Raw genomic sequence first — 13,891 nt, forward strand, 5'->3', positions numbered from 1 at the left:
CTATGCAACTGCTCTGAATCAGCTGTGTAGCCCTTATTAACCTGGAATTCCCAGTGCCCCAACCCAGAACCCCGCCTGCAGCCTTTAAACATGGAACTTCTGTCATGCGATTGGGCATGAACCTTTATTAGATTCAAGTTTGGTTGTAGTTTGTGACTTTTTCTAGAAAATACATTTCTAAAAAATTATTACTGTTATCAATGCTTCTGACTTGTGTTTCTTTTGCATTCTGAAGAATCTGTTGGTGGGACAAGGCTATGGAAGGAGAAACTGCCAGTTTGTGAATGTTCTCTTTGAAGCTGGGAAGGCAGTTAGCCGAGTGTCGGAGGATTTCAGTCATGCCCCCGGTGCTTTCCACTGAACCACATTTTGCTGTCACTGGAAAGGCATAGACTAAGGACAGTAGCAGATTTTATCTGTAAGCTTTGCTAGGATAGTTACTGTCCTTTTAAAATTCCCTTTTATCCTTTTGGGCCCAATTTGACAAGATACTTGCTACAAAGTGCAGCTGTAAACTAAAATTACTGCACCAGGCTCACCCCAGCCTGTATAAACTCACCGTTTTCTTCATTGGTGGTCTGTCCTCACCCTTTGTAGAAATGCAAACAAGTGTGTGAATCGAAGAAGCTGCAGTGTAAAAGATATGACCCTTTTATCACTGCAGCCATCATCTTCGTTGTATTTTTGTTGTCCCCAGTTTGCAGTTTTCAGAAGAGCAGTTGAAAGGCAGAGGTGGCATATTTAGATTACATACATCCAAAGACACAGTGCCTTGATCGTTCTGTTTCATGAGATCCTTCCTTAGCCTGAGTGAAATAATGCTTAATCCCCTATAAGCCCTGACAGCTTGCTGGAGGTGGGCATGTCTCTTCTTCCCACTCCGAGCAACTTTCTGCATGCCTGCCTTTGCCTTATGTCTTTTTCACGTTCTTCTCCTAGTCCTGTTCCTTCTCTCAAGCAACGCCAAGAACTCACAGGGCATCCTGTTAGTGTGATGGTCTTATCTTCTCCCTAGTCCAAAGCATTTAATGCCTTTTGCAGTGCATACAACTACTGTTGAGACTCTTCAGCTAGCCATGCTATTTCATGTCCATGGTGTTTCCATACCTAGTCTATGTTGACTATAAAGACTTATGTTTTAGGACATACTTGTCAGTTTCACAGCAAAATAAGTTAAACTTAATAGTGCTGGTTTGGGTGCTTTTGTTCTCCTTTGTGTGTTACTACCACAATTAAAACCAGTCATTGAGGCTGGTGGGGATATAATTCCCGTCAGAGTAATGGAATCAATAAATTCTACCTGGGTGGCTTTTGAAATCTTCTTCTGCTCCACATGGTCTCATCATCAGTTTTCTGATGCATTTATGATTTGTGCCCTCCATTTATGGTTTGAACTCTAATCTCCTGAGGGTTTTCTGCACAATGGGGAGGGGAATAGTGGGTATGGAAGTGAATTTCTGACTCCAGAGAGTGGAGTTTTAAAGGCTGAAGTAGGTCATGCAACAACATCTATCTATTTGGAGATGAGGTTAAGACTTCCCTTCAGAGACCTTTTTCCAAACCACTGATGATATTTGCAGACATCAGGCTCCTACCTGGGCATTTCTCATGTGCACATATTCTCCCATTACAGACACCCACTATTTGACCTGTCGGATCCAAGAGTGCTCGGAGACTAAAAGAAGCGGTCCATTTTCGCGCTCCATTGACATCAGCTCCCTTGTTGTTCAGGATGAATATATCTTCATCCAGGTATGTTGTCTTGATACAAATGTAATGTGAATTCTGCCTGCGTGAGGTTCTGTGCAAGAGAGGAAGCATATTCTTAGGACAAGTGCATGGGACTGCAAGTCGTAAGAGCTGGGAGTCTATACCTGCTGGCTATAGATTAGCTATGCATTCTGGGATGATCTCTCTGCTCATCACTTGTTTTATGGTGAATCTGATGTATAATGAAAGTTCATTCTTCAATAATCATAAGGGTCCATGGGTTTCACAGAAGCTCTTAACTTGCTGTTGTTGTGGCTACTTGGAAAATACAAAGTTAGTGAGGAATGGGAGATAACAAACAAGAAAGGTGTGAGCGATCATTCTAACAAATGGAAAGGTTTATGCTGATTTGACAGTCAAGTAATGCTAATGGAGTGAACAAAGATTTGCAGTAGGAGGTAAAATAGCAGAGGGATTGGAAAAAGATGTTACAGGGCAACTTCAAAGCAGAAGGTTGCTGTAAATTTGTCAGCTAGTTGATGATGATTTTGGAGATGAGGAGAAAGTGACAGAAATTGAATGAGAAATGACTTGATTTTGAGATTTTCTGAGAATACATAGGCTGGATGGAACAAGGCCATCCCTCCCCATTTCATACCTGTGGAAGTGTGAGAATGAATAGTATGGTATGGAAGAACACTTCCTGAAGATGTGCCATTTGGGTGAAAAATGGAAACCAAGATGCAGTGATTCCAGGTGATAGAGAGCTCAGGAGACACAGAGATTACAGACATGATGTTAAACGCTCTTCACCAATGCTGAAGAGAGGGAGTGAGGTGAGATGAGATGAGATGGAGCTTGGATTCAGGTAGTACAGAAAAGACATATGCTTCCCTTTTGAGCAAGACTGGGTGATGTTAAACTCCTTGGGGATGTTGGGGGAACATTTTTCTTGCATGTATCCAGCTTATAAGCAAGCTCTGCTCTGTTTATTGTGAAATTTTCTTAGAAATGGGAGTGTAAGAGAGGAGGCTGATAATTCTGTGCTGGGATTAGGTAAAGGACTGGATCCATATGACCTGGAAGGACTGCAGTATGAAAACTGCATGCACTTGAGGAATATTGGTAGACTTCTCCTGTGAGTAGAGGAGTATGCTGCTCTGGAGATGATTGATTGCTATGGGAGCCACAGCTCCCCTCATTCCCCCATGAAACCCAGCCTGCTGCTACTTCCTTTGGCATCACAGGGGCACCTGCTGCTAGAACACACTGAGAATGTAGCTTTTACAACTTAGTAACTCACAATTTGAGTAGAGGCAGTGGCTTTCCAATCAGTAAATGCCCTGCCCTCCAGGGAGTATTTTAGAGAGACTCTCTTGATCTGACGGTTTATGTCAGTGGCTGAAGGTATTGTGGAATATCCAGTTCTTTAGGGCTAGCATGAGCCCTTACAGATGTTTCTCCCTCCACATCTCCCACCTGTGTTAAAACAAGGCTACTCTGTTTAGAAACTTGAGCTCACAGTGAGGACGTCTGCTTGCATTCCTCTGCCTTAAATTAGCAGGGGGATGCTCAAGCTACTAGCTGCTAATTGCTTCAAGTTTTAAAAAAAATGTGTGTGTGTGTTTGTGTATACACATGCATGTATGTATGTGTAATACATCAAGTTCCTTGACTGTCCTGAGCAGTGTTTCATTATAGCTTAACGTTTGTTTGAAATGAAAATCATTTACCCACACTTTTAGGAAATGTTAAATATACACGCTGAATGTTTCTGCTGCTTTGGGTAGGAGACTTTCCCTTTCACAGGTTGTCTATCACCTTCCCTCTTTTTTGTATCACATTTGCAGGACTTCTGACTGTCCAGCAGCCTGTCATAAGTAGCTGCAGAAACAGGGCATGGACTGAGTCCATGTAGTACTCGAGTAACACACAGACACTTCAGATTCACAGCACACACCTCTCTGAGCTGAAGGTGTGTTAAATCCACCGTGTCCAGCATATGGTTGATGAGCTATGCAGAGTGTTTGCTCAGTACATATGTAGGAGTGCTGATATGTCCTGGATGTATTAGTCTCACAAGCCATGTGCTGTAGCTGCCTATTATGGGATGTGTCAGATTGACTGTGTGTGCAATGTCTCATGCATATCATTCTGTCTGGATAATCTTGGACAGAAATATAGGAGCCAGCTCTTTTGAATTTCAAATATTAGACAGAAATGAATAAATAAATATCAAATTAAATGTTAAGAACCCGGTGAGGTTTAATAGCTGCATAAAGGATGGGGGCATGAGTTCTGATCTGTCTGTGCTAGAAAAAAATCAGAAGTAATGTCTTGGAGTAGAGAGAGAAATGCATTTCCTTTAACTTTTGTCATGAAAACAGTAGACTTTTAGTCTAAACTGGTAGTCTGTGTTCCTCTAAAGTGAGTGGAGAGATTAAAACCTTTAGGGACAATTTATCTTCTCCTACTGCACGTATTGCAGGATGAGATAGGTCTCTGTCTGAATACAGCTTTCTCATTAATATTAGAAGGAACCTAAGCATAGCTTAGAGAAGACCCATAACTTTTTGACAGCTAAAATTAGGGAAGATGAATCCCAGCTATTGGTATCAACATTTTAGATTATCTGCATACAGTTATTTACTAGTGAATATCCATTCTAATCAATTTGATGAACAGACCTGTAGTGCAAGATTCTTGGGAGGCATTAACCTGTGCAACTGTGCACTCAAAGCAAACATGATGCTATGGTGCATAATGGATAGGGGAAAGAAGAATATGGAAAATGTTATAGTGCCATTATAAGTCAATGATTGCTTATCATGTGGAATGCTGTTGTGCAGCACTTCTGAAAGGATCTTGCAGGATTGCAGTGCAAAGAAAGATAATGAGAATGATCCTGTGCTTGAAAAAGTCTTGCCCATGAAAAGAGTTTGAAAAGACTGGGACTGGTTATCAGGAAAGGGAGACAAATAACACAGCACATGATGAAAAATATAAGAGTTTAAGAAGGAAAGAAGAAATAGCTACTAAGAGAGAGCAGGAAGAGTTCTTATGAGTTAAACAGTAGGTAATCACTCTGAATGTATTGATTGACTTTCTATTTGATTGATCGATAGTTATTTAAGCATGCCTAGCACATCACTAAGATTGGATAATTCTGCATAAATCGATACATTAAGAGAAAATCCTGCCCTCTGCTTTGTGTGTATAAGTTTTCATTCAGTTCACAAGGTTGCTCTGATGTAGCCAGGAGCCAGTATCATCATCTTCTTTCATGGTTAATACTTAAAATTCATACAGCTTGCACAGCAGGTCATTTATTTGTGAGAAAACTGAAATATGTCTGAATTTATTTACTATACCAAAAAGAAGCTAATTTGATGAGCAGCTTTGCCATTAAGGTCAGTGGTGGTTGTTCAATTATATAGCTGTGCAGCAGTGAGGCCCATACTCTCCCTACAGCTGTAACACGCCATTCTGTATAGTGGTACCACACCTTTCCTTATGGTGCCTTTGAATACTTGCTGCAGAGATAATATCAGTTTTTAAACTAATGTGCAGATATAACATGCAACTGCCTATAAGCTTTGATTTCCTGACAATTACCTGAGCTGCTGCAGTATTCTCATGTGCAAAGCCTACGTTATAAGACCCAGGAGTCAGGAATAGTCTTTATGTATGAATCTAGTGTATTGATATTTTGGAGAATTTCTATGGTAAAAATAAGTCACAGGGGGAATTCAGGGGAAAATATTTTTCAAGCAAGTCTTGTATCAGGTTTTCTAATGAAATTACTCAGGTTGCTGAAAAGAGTCTACAATACAATAGGCTTTAATGAAAATGGGGATCAGTTTTCAGGAAATTTCGTTTGGGGTGAGAAAGCATTGTTTGGAGAAAACCTTGTTATTTTCCTATAGGTAAACAAATATCATCAGTGCTACTTAGTTCTTTAAAAATGAAAGAGAAGAGCGGGAATGGTCAGCGTAAAATTCCTTGCCAACAGATGAAAACTTCCCACTGAAAAGGCAAGAAAGTGTGAGCAAATGTCATTACTTATTGCAGGGAGGGAGGAGAGTCTGGGCCAAAAAAGTCTCAGTACATCGTTGCTCATTTGTGGTGGTCTGAGAACTCCTAAGAGGGTATGAATAGAGCAGTGTGTTCACTGGAAATCATCTTTGCTCTGGGACAGTGGTTTCTGCAGAAAACAATGTTCTTGTGGACAGACCTACAGCTGCCATAGGGAGCTAGTTATTGCTAAGTTGAAGCAGTTGTTCCCAGTTACCCAAAGGTTATGTGCAAGCTATCTCAAGTGCAATAGCTCAGTGGTTCTGCTGGGTGGCTGAAGTGCCATGTTAGACAAGCCTGGCCGCTAGCAGGGACTGGTGACACTCCCAATGCACTGGTGCAGACCCATGTAGGGGCTGTATTTCCACACAGAACCCTAAGTATCAGGAGAAGGACAACAATAATGGTGACTCTCGTGTGACATGAGACATGTGTGACATGAAGACTGTTGGCAGTGCTGCTGTTACAGTGCTGCTGGCCTAAGGATGTAAGTGAGAAAATGTTTACAGGGAGAGGTAGTATTTTCTATGAGATTGGAATTGATAGAGTTAGAAAAGAGACAGATAAGCTTTTGGGCATACTCACGAGATCCTGAAGGACTTGAGGAAGGATTTGGTCTCTGAAAATTGTCTTTTCTTTTTTCCCAGTTATAGATGTAGGTCTCAGAAAATATGTTTCCTCCCCCTATTAATCTTGTGTTTTCCTTGTGTAAAGCCTTCAGTGTGTGGCTTTCCTCCCAGAGGTCACACCAGTCTAGTTCAGCATCCAGTGAACACTGTCCCCATTCCTCCCTTAAGCTTTTGTCTCTGTCAGTGCTTGGAGACCCTCAGGGTAACTTTGGCCATTTTGATTTGAACTGGTTGTAAGTCAGTGTAGAGATGTGTGGATGCGTGATCAATACCTATCTTGATTGTGGTTTATGTCTTTATTTTTATCTGGGATGGTGCAGACTCTGCTATCCCAACAGAGTGCAGCTGAAGTCAGTCTGAAATGTAGCTTGGACTTTCAGCACTTTCCATGGCTACGTGGCATGGAAGACTCCTCTGAGATTTAGAAGCCGATAAATGGATTGAATCTGGGGGTGGTGCCTGTTCTTTCAAGCAGGCCAAAGAAATGCCTTTGGAGATGAACACCCTCAGATCTGCCTTTGGCTGGTGGCCTTGCCTCATAAGGACAGGGAACAACACCTGCAAGCTGATTGAAAAGGGCTGGCTGCTTCAGACACTGCTCCATTTCCACTTCAAATGAGAAGTTCTTTGTGCCATTAATGAGAGAGGCATGCTGAGTACATGCAGTAAATGCATGTAAAAGTAAAAGGCATGCTGAGTAAATGCAGTACATTATCACTTTCCGAGGCCTTTAAAGAGTGGGAGCTCTGTGCCCCTTCCCCTTTCCACTCCCATGGCATAATTTATCGAGGTGTTTAACTGCAGGCTGAAATTCATGAGAGGGTCTTGTCTCTCACCTGGTCCCTCCTGCCGTTTCCCCTCTTGGGAAGCTTTCTTGGCACCTTTCTGTGCCATTTCATTTGCAATTCAGTCTCCTGGGAACTGCACAGCTTGCTCTTCACTCCAGATTCTTTTAGGTCAGGTTGTCCTGGGACCTATAATAGTCCAATGTCCAAAAAGCTAAGCTACTCTGGTGGTTACGCTTTTTTTGAAGCTGATGTGATGAAGCAAGAAAGGAGTCTGAGGGGAGCTGGGAAGAGAGAGTGAGTTTTGTCTGTGTTTTATAATCCTCCTCAATGCGATGGGTTCTGTGGTGTTGCCATTTAGGAGCAGGGGATGGTGATTACACGCAGCTTGCACATGTACCAGTGTGGGAGCAGCTACAGTTCCTATAGATGGCAGGAATTCCATGTGGAAAGTGAAAAGTTTTAAGTCAAAATTCTCTTCTTTGATACTGATCATATGTCTGGCTCTTCTTCACTCTCTGAAGTAATTTTATGCTTAGAAGACTTTTGCTTAATTCAGAGAGTTGCACAGCAGGGTAGCATCCCAGCCTGCTCACTAGCATGAGTCAGAGCGAGCAAACCCAGAATTTCTGCAGATGTTGTTGTGTGGTGCAGCTAAGTGGGACTCTTACAATACACATTTGAATAATTCCTCTGGCTCAGAGGAGTAAACACTTATGCCAAAAGCTCTTGAACCAATTCAGTCGTCCTTTGCATCAGAAAAATCTCAAAACTTCCAGAGGGACCTTGACAGGCTTGAGGCATGAGGCCATGCAAACCTTGTGAAGTTCAGCAAGGCCAAGTGCAAGGTCTTCCATGGGTCAGGGCAATCCCCAGCACAAATACAGGCTGGGCAGAGAATGGATTGAGAGCAGCCCTGGGGAGAAGGACTTGGGGGTGTTTGAATGAGAAGTTCAACATGCCCCAGCAGTATGTGCTTGCAGCCCAGAAAGCCAACCATATCTTGGACTGCATCAAAAGAAGCATGACCAGCAGATCGAGGGAGGTGATTCTCCCCCTCTAGTTTGTTCCCTTGAGACCCCACCTGAGGTACTGCGTTCAGCTCTGGGGCCCCCAACATTGGAAGGACATGGACCTGTTGCAGCAAGTCCAGAGGAGGGCCATGAAGGTGACCAGAGGGCTGGAGCACCTCTCCTATGAAAATGGGCTGAGAGAGTTGGGGTTGTTCAGCCTGGAGAAAAGAAGGCTTCAGGGAGACCTTATAGTGGCCTTCCAGTACTTAAAAGGGGTCCTACAAGAAAGCTGGAGAGGGACTTCTTACACAGGCATGTAGGGATAGGTGTCATGGTTTAACCTCAGCTGGCAACTAAGCACCACACAGCCACGCACTCACTCCTTGCTGGTGGGATAGGGTAGAGAATCAGAAGGGTAAAAGTGAAAAAAACTTGTGGGTTGTGATAAAGACAGTTTAATAGGTAAAGCAAAAGCCACGCATGCAAGCAAAGCAAAAAAAGGAATTTATTCACCACTTCCCGTCGGCAGGCAGCCGTTCAGGAAAGCAGGGCTCTACCACCTGTAATGGTTACTTGGGAAGACAAATGCCATCACTCCAAACATCCCCTCCTTCCTTCTTCCTACCCCATTTTATATACTGAGCATGAGGTTCTATGGTATGGAACATCCCTTTGGCTAGTTCAGGTCAGCTGTCCTGGCTGTCTCCCCTCCCAATTTCTAGTGCCTCTCCAGCCCTCTCGCTGGTGGGGCCTGAGAAGTTAAAAGTCCAAACTTTAGCACAAACACTGCTTAGCAACAATTAAAAACCTCAATATGTTATCAACATTATTCTCATACTAAATCCAAAACACAGCCCTGCACCAGCTACTAAGAAGAAAATTAACTGTAGCCCAGCCAAAATCAGGACAATAGGACAAGGAGTAATGGCTTTAAACTGAAAGAGGGTAGAATTAGATTAGATATTAGGAAGAAATTCTTTACTGTGAGGGTGTCGAGGCACTGGAACAGGCTGCCCAGAGAAGTTGTGGATGCCTCATCCCTGGAAGTGTTCAAGGCCAGTTTGGATGGGTGTTTGAGCAACCTGGTCCAGTAGAAGGTGTCCCTGCTCATGGCAGTGGGGCTGGAACTAAGTCATATTTAAGGTCCCTTCCAACCCAAGCTCTTCTATGGTGGTTCTATGAAAACATACTCAGTTGTCAGTATTCACCCACAATTACTGATAGCTTCTTATAGAACCTGTGGATAAGATTGCCTTTTTTGGACACTTAATCAGAGTATGTCCAAAAAATTCAGCTGAAGTTGTTTGATGGAAAATGGCTTTTAAACAAAATGCCTTTTTTTTTAAAAAAAAAATCTAAATCGAATTCCATTGTTATCAAATTAGATATGAGAACTTTTTTTCAGACTCAGTAACAAGAAAAAAATGTATTAACAGCCTTAGAACTGGGGTGGGAGGACAGTTGTCTTTAAGGTTCTACAGAGGGCAAAAATAAGTTCCTAAATCTTAAGCTAAATGTGTCTAAGGTTAGCTCAGAGGAGTAGTTTATTACTGTTATTGGTTGTAACTGTGGTTGTTTAGGAAAACTTGGAAGTGCTTATGTTTAGTAGGACATGAGTGTATGTTTCAAGTTTATTGGGTATTTAAGGCTGGCGAAATGAGCATATTTGCTGGATCGAAGTCAGTTATCAGGTGCGTAGACTTGAAGCAGCAGCCACAGCTGAGATTATGCCAATTCATATGGATTCCTGACCTCAGGTCTCAAGCTGTCAATTTAATAACTTGAATAAGTAGTAAATTTCCTCTTTTTTTTTTTTTTTTTTTTTTTTTTTTTATAATGTGAAACTTCTCAGCAATGAAAAAAGATAGGAGGGGAGAAATTAAACTTTGATTTTCTGGTCTAGAGCCTTCTCTTTATTTTCATAGATGCTAAATACACCATGTTCAAATATAAATTTCTTTCCTCCATTTTTTAACTCGGAGCCAAGGGTCTTAACAGAAATCAATCCATGCAATTTATTTTTAACTTCACCCTGCTTAGCTACAATTGATTTTTATCTTTGCGATCGATGGTAGAGAAAACGGCTTGGCGGGACAATGGAGCACTCTCCAACTTGTAGGGTTTGGTTTTTGAGTCTTTTATTGAAGAAATCATTAAAAGCTTATTATGAAACTAATAGGATGAAGACATTTAAATGATGAACATGATTACACCTGTTTTACTGGTGAATAATACCTGCTACAGCTGATCTTCTCTTGCCCCTATTTAAAATGCTGGATGGCACTCTAGTGGGGGAAATTAATCCATACAGATGAAAGAAAGTGCATTCCAGGTGCTAGTTAAAAGCTCTTCTTAAAGCAAGACAGGCAGTAAGTAGTTAGCTACTTTCCTACTCACTGCTGGGTGCTTTTCATCCATTTCTAGTATTGTTTCGTCTTTGCTGTGCCAAATATCAGATTTGGAACTTGAACCTAAGTATCTTTTGATAAACATTGATTGTTTCCTTTATTTATTTATGTTTATTTTATTTCTAGGCTTTTTGTGCTGTACTTTATCACTTTCTCCCCTCCCCTTGTGTCTTCCCTCCCCTTGTGTCTGATTTATCAGCAGCGTCTGCAGCAGATGTAAAGGATTACCTTGGCAGACTCATACTTTTCCTCCGAAATCCTTCAAAAGGAGATTGAACGTGTACAATTACACTCTTCTCTTAAGTTGGTTTCTGTGTGGGTAATGTGCATTTGCAGCTTTAATGTGGCTTGTGGGTGTAACCGTGCACATTTTCTGCAGAGGTTGCCTTTAAAAAAATCCAATATTTTCACTCAAGATTACTCTGTCCTATAGCTGTGCCATCGTAGCTCTGAGGAAAGAGAGAAGTGAAGAAGGACTGGACCAGTATAATAAATTTAAAAAAAATTTTAAAACCAAAATTGCTCCTTTGTCTTAGCAAATTTTCACTGATGAGTCTAACAGTCTAAAAAGTGGCATGTTTTCAAAGCCTGCTGAATTTACCAGGCAACTTGAGGATGCTTTGTGCACAGAAACACTAGTCTGTATGTCTCTGCAGCACACTCGGGTAATTGCATATTGCTGTGCAGAAGGTATGATATTAATCAAAACCATGGAGAGATAATTCAGACTAGATGGTACCTATCATGATATGATTTATTCTGGGTCAGCGAAGAACCTCAGTACACAGAAATATCTGGAAGATGGTTTGTCCTGGCTATGGCAGATAATCAGGAGGGAACTCGTGCAGATGTGTTCTTCCTGATCTGAATCTCTTGTGACTGACATTGGCGTTAGGCTTAGGAGAGGAGGCACAAGTTTTCAGTGCTAATGCTGGCAAACGTGTACAAGGCCTAGACAGTAGCTACCTCTGAAGAGCACCAAAATCCCTCACCAAAGATGTGAGTTGAACAGCCTGCCTGCTTGTCATCTCTCCTCCATGCTTTACTCCACAATTTCATTTGGGAGATTTTATGCCCACAAGGAGAACTTTAACTAAAGTTAAAGCAGTGAAGAGGGAGGCCAGGGCACCCTATGGAGGTGGAGAACACAGATCCAGGATGCTGTTACAATACTGATAGCGTTTTTCAACTTTTTATTTCTACCAACTCATTTTATGTTACTGGGAAGCAGGGAACTCTACAAGCAGGGGAAGTCACCCCAGAAATAAAGGGAGGGTTTTACTGAAAATCACATCAACTATGTTCTATCAGCTACTTACTATCAACAAAGAAGTTTAAAATTTGGTTCTGTAATGGACTGAATTGCCATTTACTATGCTTAAAGGGGAAAGTAAATGACAGGAATTACAAATGTCTAAACATGACTGGTCATTGTGGGTTGATCTGTGCAATTATCAATTCCCTTTTGCTTTGAACATTATGTACGGTGTAAAATGTAGATAATCTATTCCCAATAACTGTGCAGGGCAAGTGATTGTTATCATCAATTAAACCACCCAGACTGATAAATGATGTAGAAATAAGCCCTCCATTCTTTTTTAGCCATTACCTTCGGAAGTGTCCACTATCTGTACACTGTCACTGTTTTTCTGCCAAGGCTGTGCCTTTAATACATGGTGTTTCATTGTCAGCGTCGGTGCATGTTCGTTTAGGCTTCTGTGAGTTCTTTGAGTAGCAGGAGGCAGCCGGGGGTCTTCCTTAGCCCTGGGTTATTTCAGAGATTTAGTAGTTTCATGTTTGTTACATCAATACCTGCCTTACATTGGAAATTACAGATCCCATCTTCAGCTAGCCAGGTAGATGAGAATGAAGCCTGGTATGCTGTGGTCTACAGCTCCTGACATCATCTAGGGTGTCTTTACTTTCTGGGTCCTCGTAACTCATCCCGCTTGCTCTCAAAACTCTTTTAGATGACACGTGGTTTTTTGGTTAAGATGAATATCTGTCTAAGAAAATAAAGAGAAACAAACCCCACCCTTAAAGATTCATATTCAGTCATTAACATGAGAAATAGCTTAGTGTGTTTCTAGAGATGTCACAGAAATTATGAAGGTTAATAGATCCCATGACAGATTTTCTCTAATTCTCTGCAGCCTTGTGAATGCATTTGTTGTCTTCTGTGTTTGATGCACTGTGTTCCATTGCAGGTTGGGAGGGGGGGTGAGCCAGCATACTGCAACTTTAAGGGCTTTTAGAGAGAAACTTTTCATGTCGCTGTTCTTAAGTGTCAACTGATGTCAGACCAGACTTTTACCTTGAAATAAAATGAAGTATTAAAGAAAAGTAGTAGACCATGAGTGGAGGGAGGAAGAAGGAACACAGGTTAGGAAACACAGATGTGTTTAATGACAAACACATTTGTCCCAAGGAATCATTTCCACTGGCCAGAAGCCCAATTGAACACATAAAATAGAAATCCAGAAAAACAGATTAACAAACCAGTCATTAGCAAAGGAGGAGGAAAAACAAAAACCCAGCTAATTCTGTACTGAGCATGACAGATGAGCTCACAGTAAATAATTGGGTGACATTCATCAAATGTGAACTAAAAGGAGGCATTAGAGGGTAAAACACTATCATAATCTCTGGGATTTACAGCGTTGGAGACTGTGCTGATAGGAAAAGGAAAAGTTCATCAAAATAAATTAAGTTGGGCCTTCCAAATTTCATTCTCTACCACAGTCCTTGCCAAAGCTTTATTGAAGGCTTGATCATTTTTTGGAACTGTTGTAACTGTGCATGTAAAAAGATGAGGTCCTGGCTGGGAAAATCTTTGCACAACTCCTGCCAACAGAATTGTGGGTGGCTTCATATTAACTGGCTCAGAAAGACCACAGACCACAAAGATTTCTATTTCTAAATCTTTTTCAAGGTGACCTAGTCAAGGCAGAGGACTGAAGGGGAGTTTAGCTATGCGTAGTGAACTGGAACACTGTTTGCATCCTACCTTTCTGCCTTAAAAAAACAATCAAATGAACAGTCCAAACGAAAAACCTTCCAAGTACCAGTTTGCAGTGGCATAAAGCCAAAAACCCCTATGTAAAATCTTTTGAGTGTGGCAGACTTGGAGTAGATCCTGCCTTGGCACAGAAGGGGGAATTTGATCACCCCTTGATACTTCTGCCACTCCATGTGATTAACTTGAGGATTGCTGGACTGTTCCCAATGTTAATTGGTCATCACAGCATTTACAAAGTATGTATATATTCATG

At 41.5% G+C, this 13,891-nt stretch overlaps 1 protein-coding gene across 6 annotated transcripts in view; it reads left to right on the top strand.

Annotated features, from left to right (window-relative positions):
- The window catches only part of SORCS3 (sortilin related VPS10 domain containing receptor 3), a 312,444-nt gene that overhangs the window by 226,211 nt on the left and 72,342 nt on the right, over positions 1-13,891 (top strand). For all 6 annotated transcript variants that reach the window (XR_013930611.1, XM_080403456.1, XM_080403458.1 and 3 more), the window contains exon 7: positions 1,634-1,752. Coding sequence is in view for 5 of the 6 variants with exons in the window: in XM_080403456.1 (XP_080259582.1) it covers positions 1,634-1,752 (119 nt within the window). In the remaining variant the exon portion in view is untranslated. The remainder of the gene's footprint in view (positions 1-1,633; positions 1,753-13,891) is intronic.

The sequence above is a fragment of the Falco punctatus genome, assembly GCF_963210335.1.
Source record: "Falco punctatus genome assembly, chromosome: 9".
NCBI lineage: Eukaryota > Metazoa > Chordata > Aves > Falconiformes > Falconidae > Falco > Falco punctatus.